This window comes from Arvicanthis niloticus, chromosome 1 (assembly GCF_011762505.2).
Source record: "Arvicanthis niloticus isolate mArvNil1 chromosome 1, mArvNil1.pat.X, whole genome shotgun sequence".
NCBI classification, from domain to species: Eukaryota; Metazoa; Chordata; class Mammalia; order Rodentia; family Muridae; genus Arvicanthis; species Arvicanthis niloticus.
The window spans coordinates 72,172,694-72,182,918 of NC_047658.1; the positions used below are offsets into that span (position 1 = coordinate 72,172,694).

A 10,225-nucleotide genomic window follows, 5' to 3' on the forward strand; every position below is an offset into this window, starting at 1 on the left:
GGAGTCAGAAAGCAATGGTTGGGCCAAATCCAGAAAAATTTCTGACTACTCTGAAATAAAAGTTCAAGGAATACTGTTAGGAGAGTGTAAAAGCAATTTATAGAATAGAGGAAGTATTTGCCCACATCAGTAGGCTTTTTACTACAAGGAATACATAAATACTTTGCAAACCAGGGATGCTGGCTCATGCTTCTCATCCTAGCACTTGAGAGGCTGAGGCAGGAGGATTGATACAAGATTAAGGCCATCTTGGGCTACATAGTGAGTTTGAGGTCATCCTGAGAGACAAATTGAGACCCTGTCTCTTATAAGACAAACAAAAACAAGAACACCACCAGATATATTTCAATAAAACTGCCTCACATAAGACAATCACAACAACAGTAAATAGCAACAACAACAACAAAGGCAAACATTTTGAATAGGCATGTTTCCCCAGTGGATATATAAATAGCTAATAACCTCTTGAAAAGATGCCCAACATCAGTAATCATCAAGACTTCACACCACACTCATTAGACTGGCTGCATCAAAACTCAGAAAATAATGTTGATAAAGATGTGAAAAAGTCATAACTGTGTGTGCTGGTGGAAGTGGTGGACCCAGCCTGGCTAACTTCTACCTTCACTTCTTGTAATAATTGCTTGTAAAACTCAAGTACAACTGGCATTTTATAGTCTGTGTACAGAGCCTTACTCAGACCTTAACGATGTGATCCTTGTGCAGAAGTCCTGCCTCAGGTCAATGTGGCCTGGAGACAACAGGCTCAAGAGAGGCGTATTTTCATTCCTGAGGGTGGAAGTTAGGGCACCTGCAGGGAGAGTGCTAGTCAGTAGGACACAATCTTAGTAGAAGTGGCTGTGATGCCTCAGGGAGGAAGGTAGATGTTTTGATGTTAGCGGGTACAGAGGCTCATTTGAACCCCATCTTCACTCCTTAGGACTATTGCACAGTAGCAGACTCTAAGACCAGTCATTGCTGTGTTTCTGTGTTAATACTTTGATAATATCAAAGAGTAATGGTTATTGAATATTAGTACCATTGATTGCTGGTCCATAAGGATGTCATTGGATCCTCCCTTGAGTCCTTTGTGGTGGAAAGGTCTGAGCACTGAGATCACAAGAATGAAACAATCTAAGGAACGAAGAGATTAAATGCCTTGCTGCCCTTACAAGCTAGGACTCAAACCCAGGTGTCCCACTGATAACCTCAAGTTACAGGTCAGTGGACAAAACAACTATGCCAAACACAAAGAAAACAATAAACCCCAAAGTAGGATTGAAACAGCCAAAGATAATCTTCTTATGAACAAACAACCCTCCCTTCCTCAGCCACAAGGAGCAAGTACTGGTGTAATCCTTTTGTGTATTCTGAAGAGGCTGTAGATCTTGGCAGGCATCAAGGGAGGGTGGAAAGAGGCACTGCAACCAGGCCAGCCACTGCCTCCAGAGAGAGGCAAGACAGAGTGTGACAGCCACAAAGTGGTCAGAATGTGGGGTTGGTAAGAAGCCTAAGGCAAAGCTTAGAAAGCGCCAGTCACCCCCAGGGAGGAGTCAGTGCCTATGATGAGGTCTAGTAAGTATGCTCCTCAGAGACAGGACCCACTGGTCCCTTTTTCTTTTGGGAAAAGGGAAGCTGAGTGAGGATATATCCAGGCTTTTCTGTGCATCTCCTCTCATGGAAAGAGGAGCACGGTATTGCTTTCCTGTGAGCCCCAGGAAGTGAGTGGAGCTTCATGCTGAGGATGAGAGCCTGCTGGGCCTGAGGCAGTAGACACAGGCTGATTGGGAGGGGTACTTGTGCTGGGAACAGCTAGCCTCTAAGAGTGGGGTTGGAATTTGGGAAGATTATCTAGGGTCCGGAACAGAGGAAGGAAAGAAGCCAGGACATGTGAACAGAGAATGGGTTCAATCAGAACAATGACAGAAATAGCACCCAAAGGTTGAGAGACAGTGCCAAGAAGTGACAGAGCCTAGCCTCACGCTTCCTTGCTTCTCAGATCCAAACAGATGACTTCTTCCTGCCTCAGGCACTACCTCATCTCCCTGTTGTCATTCATCCCAGCATACTTCTAGCTACTTGGACATCTTTATCTTCTTATGCTATGTTCTGTGGACTTCGGTTCCTCCATCATGCCTTCATTAGAAGAAGCTCTTGCCTGCCTCCCAGGTATATGTTCATTTTGGGGTTCTTTTTAGAGTCTACTACCAGAAACCTCTGCCTTAGTAATTCAGCTCATGCCTATAATTTCCCCCCTCTTGTCACTGTTGCTTTTCTTTCTCTCCACATTCAGGCCCTGTCTCACTCATAGCTGCTGCAAAGTGGCTGAGAGAAAAAACTAGGAAGGATAGGTGGGACATTAAAAGGTTCCCCCACAAGTAGCTGGGACTCTACAGTGTGGTAGTATAGCCACAGTCCTGGAATACTGTAGGAAGAGTCTAAAGTTGTGGAGATGAGGCTTAAAGCTGAAGTTTGCATCCCTCATGATGGTATAATTCTCCAAATCTATCATTGTAAGGTTTCTCTAGGCAAAGGCATAATGAACACGGCAGACAAGTGTGCTGACTTAAGGCTCTCATCTATGGTTCTGGGGGAGATGAAGAAACCAAACAGACTTCCTTTGGCTCCTTGCTGATGTCTTTGGTGAGGAGGCAGGAAATAAACAGAGCCATCCCTGTGACATTGAAAGACTGGAAAAAAATACCCATGCCAAATTGGGTAAAGTGTTTTAAACAGGAGGAGACTGGCAAAGACTGAATGGAACTGGAGGTTAGTTTTCTCCAAAGCTAAAAAGAGTGAAGGTTGATACTTCTGGGTATATTAGACACCATAGACAAGATTTGAGACTGAGCAGTGAGGGAAAAGAGACAGGAGGGCCAGCGGCAGTCATCAGGAGTCTATAGGAGAGCATCAGGAGTACATAGGGGAGACAAGTCACCCAGGAAGAGCACAGGCCTGCCTGGAACAGAAGCAGTACATTCATTTAGGATGGGGTGACACAGGATGTAAGAGGATATGCTCTCATCTAGTCAGTAACTATCTGACATGTGTGCAAGGGGGCCTCATGGTGTCCATAGATACAAAAGGTAATCCTGCCATTTTGGGGCTTTCATGCGGTCCACACTTAACTTGTGTTTTGGGGAAAATTCACAGAGCTATGAAACCTTGGAGTAAGGATTTGTTTTTTGTAAAATTGAAAATAGATTTTTTCATATACTATATTCTGATTACAGTTTTCTTTCCTCCAACTCTTCCCAGATCCTCCCTCTTACTCTTTTATACAACTCTAAACCCTCTCTCCCTCTCTCTTATTAAAAATCAAACAGGCATCTAAAATAATAATATTATTAATAATAATGATAATAATAAATAAAATAAGAATAAATAAAAAGGAAATGAACCAGAAAGGACCAAGCAAACAAATAAACATCAGAAAATGAATGTAAGAAAAGCTACAAGAAACACATGTAGACACACACACACACACACACACACACACACACACACACACAAACATTTGAGCACACAGAAGTGGAGTAGGGAATTCACTTTGGGTTTCATTTTGACTGAGGTGACAAACTGCTGTGGAGGTAGGACCAGTTGATGACATATTATATAGTGGCTGGGAGAAGGCAAGGTTTTCAGGAAAAGGAAGTCTCACCTGCATTTATTTAAAACCGTCCTTTAAGTACCAACTATGTTCACTAGCGTCTGTGGGCTCTGAATTGAATTACAGGCTGTGAGTTACAAAGCCTACAGACTACTGTGGATCTACAGACACAAGCAAAGCTAGCAACAATTGCACTCTCATGGTGCCTTTTCATGCAGTATTTAACATAGTGGTTCTCATCCTGTGGGTCCTGACCTGTTTTAGGTCAAACAAGGCTTTCACAGAAGTTACATATCAGATATCCTATATATACATTATGAATCACAACAGTAGCAAACTTACAGTAATGATGTAACAATGAAAGTAATTTTATGGTTGGGAGATCACTACAACATGAGGAGCTGTGTTAAAGGCTCACAGCCTAAGGAAGGTTGAGAACCACTGAAGTAACAAGTTGCTACTGAAATGACTGAGAAAGTCTCCTTGGAGGAGCTCAAGAGGGTGTCTCTACAAAGGCAGCAGGATCTTGGCCAGACAGGAAAAAGGACAAAGGAAAACATTGCAGTTCAATCTGGTAAACTATACATGTGACTGAGGCAGAGAATCCAGTGTGGTTGAACCGAGGATGAACACTTAGAGAACAGGAGTGATGCTGACAGGTGCAGGCAGAAAGACATACATAAGTGTGGTTAGGAGATTTGATCTTTCTTGTTGCAATGGGACTCTGTAAGCAGTCTTCAACTGGGAAATAAAATACATAGACACATTGCAATGTATAGGTTGAGTAGGGGCAGAAAACGGAGGTAAGGATGAACAGTGACTCAGGCAAGAGGTGATAAGTGAACAAGGGATGACACAGTGGGGATAGAAAGAGGAACAGCAAGAGGTGATAGCGGGTCTTCTTGTCTGCCTGGGAAGAGATCCTTCGGCTATAGCACCTGGCAAGAGGGTTCATTGCTGCAGGGTAGTGGGAAGAAGTGTGGCTGAAGGAGTGACCAGACAATGCAGGGTTTTTATAGCCTGATTTGAGATGGAGAGTCCATCTTAAGTCCTATGGTAGCTGATAAAGGATCTAGCCAAAGCCAAGGGTCCATAATTTGCTTTCTAAAATGGTCTTATTGATTATAGTAGAGGGAAAGAGTTATTATACAGAGTCCAAGAGTTATACCACAGAGACTAGTTAAGAGGCTTTTTCTGTTTAGACGCAAGATGATAGTGATTTAAACAAGAGGCCTAGAAGAATACTGAGGCATGTTAGTTACCTGACTATGACTATATGATACATGGATGGAGTGGAAGAGGAGAGTGCATAAAGCCCCACCCCTGACTTTCCCACCTAGCTGTGGAAGGCATAGCTGTTATATACATGGATCTAGGAAGCACATGCAGAGAAAATAGTTGGTAGGGAGATTAGCAAGGTTTGCTTTGGTCATTAATGTTTAAGACTCATGAGGAATTTCTGAGTGACTGGTCTTCTGGGAGAAGGGTATACTAGTCTGGAACTGAAATTCCGTGAATATACATGATGAAATTTCTAAGGATATCAAAGAAACAATTGTGAGACTATAAGTAATAAGAGGGGGAGAAAAGGACAGAGAGGTGAGAAGTTAAAAGAAAGGCAAGACTGTCTAAGAGAGCTAAATCAGAGGGGATTGAAGAATGAGAGACTGAGGAAATAGAGAATGAATGTTTTAAATTTATTCTTGTCTCCCCAAATAAAACATGGGTTCCTATGGAGAACCATATGACATTTCAGACAGCATACACTTTGACTAATGTTCAAATCTGATTAAAAACACCAATTTCCTCAAACATTTATCATTTCTTTATGGCATAAACATTAAAAATTAAAAGTTCTAGATTTTAAAAATATTCAGTACATGGTCATTCTCTGTTTTCTTACCCTGACAGCAGTATCTGAGGCTTTCCTCCCTGATTATAACTTAGGAATTTAAACAAGGGTTATTGTGGAAGAAAACAGAGTTGAGGGGATGTAGACCTAGGTTAAGAGAAACCGTTTGGACAAGAGTTGGTTTCTTTTCCATTCCAGTATTTTATGTTTCATTTTCATTTACAAGAAATAGAATTTATTTGAAATTTAATTACTATTATTTTTGCTTAAGACTTTCTTATTAGCTTAAAAAGTACTAGGTTTCATTGCAACATGTGTGACAAACAAAACTTGGGTTTTCGTGTCTCTCCCCACTTTTCCCCACTCCCTTGCTTGCTCCCAATACCTTCTTTCTACTGCCATGTAACCTGTGAGCTTTCTCAGAACTCCTGTTTCCCCTCGGGGTTTTCTGCACCCACTCTCACAATACTTTATTGGCATCATACAGACCTTAAAGCCAGGATTTCCTTAGGAGAAAGAAATGAGATTTGTGTCTTTCTGAGACTGGACACCCCACTTACTAGAACACTTTCTAGAATCATCCATTTTACTGCAATCTCACTTAAATTCCTTACAACTAAGCTCTAATAGCCCAACATTTAACATTGACAATTCCCAGCTATGTAACAATCAATAAGTAAGAACCATTAGTTTTCCTCAAAAAGATACCAACATTGGCTGAGCAGGTTCAATGCCTCAGATTTATGCTAAGAGTTTTACCACGATAACCTCAAAATCCTCAAAAGACATATTATTTTAGACTATCCCTAAAAGAGGTAAAAAGGGACCATGTGCTTTGGTAAAATGTTTAAGCATTTTCTGGCAGTGAGGAGTTGGACCTAACACTTTTACATGCTAGGCAAGTACTTGACCAATTTTCAGCTATGTTTGAGCATTTTCTTTCTCCTTCCCTCCCTCCCTTCCTTCCTCCCTTCCTCTCTCCTTCCCTTCTTCTCTTGATCTACTCCTCCCTTTCTCCCCTTCTCTTTCTCTTTTCTTGCTTCCTTCCTTCTTTCTTTCCTTTTCCCTCTCCCTCTTTCTTTCTTCTCTCTCTCTCTCTCTCTCTCTCTCTCTCTCTCTCTCTCTCTCTCTCTCTCTTTCTCTCTCTCTCTCTCTCTTCTTCAAGATAGAGTTTTGCTGTGTAGCCCTGGCTATCTGTAACTCACACTGTAGACCAGATTGGCCTTGAATCTGCCTGCCTCTGCTTCCTGAGGGCTGAGATTCAAGGCATGTGCCATCACAGCTGATCTCTGTTTAGCATTTTTCAAAGGAGAAAATAAACCTGGAGAATAAAAGAGGAGGATAAGGGACCCAGCAGGAAGAATAATACTGTCAAGGTCAAAGATCAATAGGGTAGAATATGTCTTCCAACTGTCATGAAATCTAGAAAGTAATGGGGGGAAAGGAAGACCTAGAGATGGAAATAAAGGCACACAAAAAGGAACAAAAGGACTCCTCACGTTCTTCTTAGCTTTAGGAAAGATGATAACTGCAGAGATTTCTGCCTGTTCAGTAGAATCTATAGAATCTACATAGCAGGAGCTGGGTCTTGTGGATCAGGTCTAAAGCCAAACTACTAAAGAAATTGAGGCTGGAGGATCTTAAGTTCAAGGCCAGCTTGGGCCATTTAGAGTCACCTAATCTCAAGTAAAATATAAGAAGAGCATTTGAGATGCACTTTAATGGTAGAGTGTGTGCTGAGTCTGTGCAAGGTTCTTGGTTTAACCCTTGGCACAGCAAATAAAACCAAGCCAGCCAGCCAGCCTGCCTGCCTGCCTGCAAGCCAGGCAAAGCTTTTAGATAAGCAAATTAAGAAAGAACTAATAAACTTGCTTATTTTCCATATAGTTAAGTTTGTTATTTGAGAAAGTAATCTTTTGTATTTAGGAGTGTAGTTTGAATTGGGATGGCAGCAAGAAGTAGAGGAAACAAAGTGAATATTTATAAAGATGAACGCAGAAATCCACATCTTTAACAGACATGGTTCTGAACTCCCTCTGTACTCCAGATGGCTTTAAACTAATGATCATATAAAGGTTGCCTCTGGCACCACCTGCAGTAGTATTAGATATCCTGACAGTAGGTGACTTTATTATCATGTTGAAGTTATGAGCCTCTTGTATAATTTTTTGATTTGTGTTTTTATTGTTTATTTGAAGACTCACACAAGTGAAGAAGGGCCAATCTTCTTCCATAGATGATTGGGATTTGAATTTGAACACTGATTCTGCTGATGGTGGATCCTCTCTAGAAGGGCTCTGTGGAAGTAAATTGGAAGAAGAAAAAATTCCCAGCAGCCATGTTCGTTAGTAATCTCACCACAACCCATCCAGTGGTCTTCTTGTTGATGGGTATCCCGGGCCTAGAGCACTTACACATTTGGATCTCCATCCCCTTCTGCTCAGCCTATACTTTGGCTGTGCTTGGCAACTGCACCCTCCTTTTCATCATTCGGGTTGATGCAGCCCTCCATGAGCCCATGTACCTCTTTCTGGCCATGTTGGCAACCATAGATCTGGTCCTTTCCTCCTCAACACTGCCCAAAATGCTTGCCCTGTTCTGGTTCAGGGATCGGGAAATCAATTTCCATGCCTGCCTTATCCAGATGTTCTTTCTCCATTCCTTTGCTATTATGGAGTCAGCAGTGCTGTTGGCCATGGCCTTTGACCGTTATGTCGCCATCTGCAAACCCCTGCACTACACCACGATCCTGACGAAGCCGCTCATCATCAAGATTGGCCTGGCTGCTGTGACTCGGGCTGTGACATTAATGACTCCACTCCCCTTTCTGCTCAGACGCTTCCACTATTGTCGAGGTGTGATGATTGCCCACTGCTACTGTGAACACATGGCTGTGGTGAGGCTGGCATGTGGGGACACACGCTTCAACAACATCTACGGCATTGCTGTGGCCATGTTTATTGTGGTGCTGGACCTGCTCTTTGTTATCTTGTCTTATGTCTTCATCCTTCGTGCTGTTCTCCAGCTTGCCTCTAAGGAGGCTCGCTATAAGGCCTTTGGGACATGTGTGTCTCATATAGGTGCCATCTTAGCCTTCTACACACCTGTAGTCATCTCCTCAGTCATGCATCGTGTAGCTCGCCGGGCTGCTCCTCATGTCCACATACTCCTTGCTAATTTCTATCTGCTTTTTCCACCCATGGTCAATCCTATCATCTATGGTGTCAAGACCAAGCAGATTCGAGAGAGAGTCTTAGGACTATTCCTCAGAAAGGGTTGAATAGTCAAGTGAGGGACAGTTGAAGAAAGGAGAGCTGTTTGTTGGAATTGGAAACTGGGTCTGATAGGAAGTAGGGGATGCCAAGATCTTTTTGCTTACTTTTATCTTAATACGATTAAAAAAAATGACTAGCCATTGACTAATGACACTTGCCTGGATTCAAACTTGTTGACATTTTGGAATTCTCACTCCTGCCCTTCAGTAACAGGACAGAGTCATGAACTATGATCTTTTTCTGTCTTCAAATAGTGACAGTGATGTTCTTAAGCTCCCCCGCTCATGAGAAACTGAGGGTCTGATTTCTAGCCCTGTCCATGGAATGTGAAGTTTTATGTATTCATCAGTTTAGGACCTGGATAAGCATCAACAGAACACCAATGAAGAACTCCTCATCACTCACTCACAGCTGGGGTCCTGATCCAGACAGAACTCTCCCACTGTTGGGGTTTCTAACATTCCAGGACTACAGGTTCCACCACAGTCACCCTTGCTTACTAGATTGCAATTTTTTTTTCCATAGCCAAAAGCAATACAGACTTTTAAATTGTTTTTCTGTGTATGATGGAGTGTACGGGAAGATTCAGAACAGCATTAAATACTGAAATATAAACAGAGTAGCATGAAATAAAAGAAATGACTCTTAAAAAGAATGTTTTTTGTGTCTGTACATGTCTCTGTGTGGATCTTTTCATATGTGAGTTCAGATGTCGCCTGAGACCATATGAGCACCATTAGATTACTCAATCTGAGTTCATGGGGGGTTGTGAGCTGTTTGATACGGGTGCCCAGAACTAGATTGAGGTCCTCTGCAAGGGCAGAATCTGCTCTTAATCACAGAATTATCTTTCCAGCCCCAAGAAATTACTTCTAATGAGATCTGTGATTATTCTTCTGTTGGTTTATACAAGAAACACCATCATCCTATCGGTTAGATACACTCTCAACAAAGCGAGAAGAATTTTGTTTATAGCTCAAGTCCAGTAATGGAATCATCCTTATCCTGGAACCACATCTACCATCATCATGACAAGGGCTACTCACAAAAAAGTAGAAGAAAATTATGTATAAGCTTGTTGGAGCTTGGACCATGAAGCACAAATAAGAAGTACCATTAGATTAAGGCACATGATTTTCACCCTCAAAAATATAACACAAGATTAGTGAAAAGAAAATGGTTACATCTTGGCTTGGTTACATATTTCCAATCATTGGATAACTGGGACATTCCAATTCTGTGTCTTCAACTAGGACATATAGGCAAGTGTCATTCATGAGGTAGTTTCTGTTGTTCTTGACTCAAGGGTCTTGTCATATGTGGTGGTTTGAATATGCTTGGCCCAGGGAGTGGCAATATTAGGAGGTATGGCCTTGTTGGAGGAAATGTGTCACTGTGGGGGTGGGCTTGGAGACCTTCCTCCTAGCTGCCTAGAAACAGTCTTCTTCTGGTTCCTTTTGGAACAAGATGCAGAATTCTCAGCTCCTC

General features: G+C 42.1%; 1 protein-coding gene across 3 annotated transcripts; it reads left to right on the forward strand.

Moving 5' to 3' along the window:
• The first annotated feature begins 1,633 nt into the window (after positions 1-1,633).
• Positions 1,634-9,367, forward strand: LOC117712830 (olfactory receptor 52K1-like). 3 transcript variants are annotated; one of them, XM_076942430.1, is made up of 3 exons: positions 1,634-1,721; positions 2,010-2,169; positions 7,661-9,367. In XM_076942430.1, the coding sequence occupies exon 3, from the start codon at positions 7,801-7,803 to the stop codon at positions 8,740-8,742; it is 942 nt and encodes a 313-aa protein (XP_076798545.1). In that variant the 5' UTR covers positions 1,634-1,721; positions 2,010-2,169; positions 7,661-7,800; the 3' UTR covers positions 8,743-9,367. The 3 variants fall into 3 exon arrangements, with proteins under 3 accessions (XP_076798545.1, XP_076798501.1, XP_034364934.1); XM_076942386.1 differs by having other exon boundaries at positions 1,693-1,721; positions 2,000-2,169; XM_034509043.2 differs by adding an exon at positions 2,519-2,769 and having other exon boundaries at positions 1,695-2,169.
• The last annotated feature ends 858 nt before the right edge of the window (positions 9,368-10,225 follow it).

Coding starts and splice junctions, on each gene's coding strand:
- LOC117712830 (XM_076942430.1), top strand. CDS start 7,801: ATGTTCGTTAGTAATCTCACCACAACCCATCCAGTGGTCTTCTTGTTG.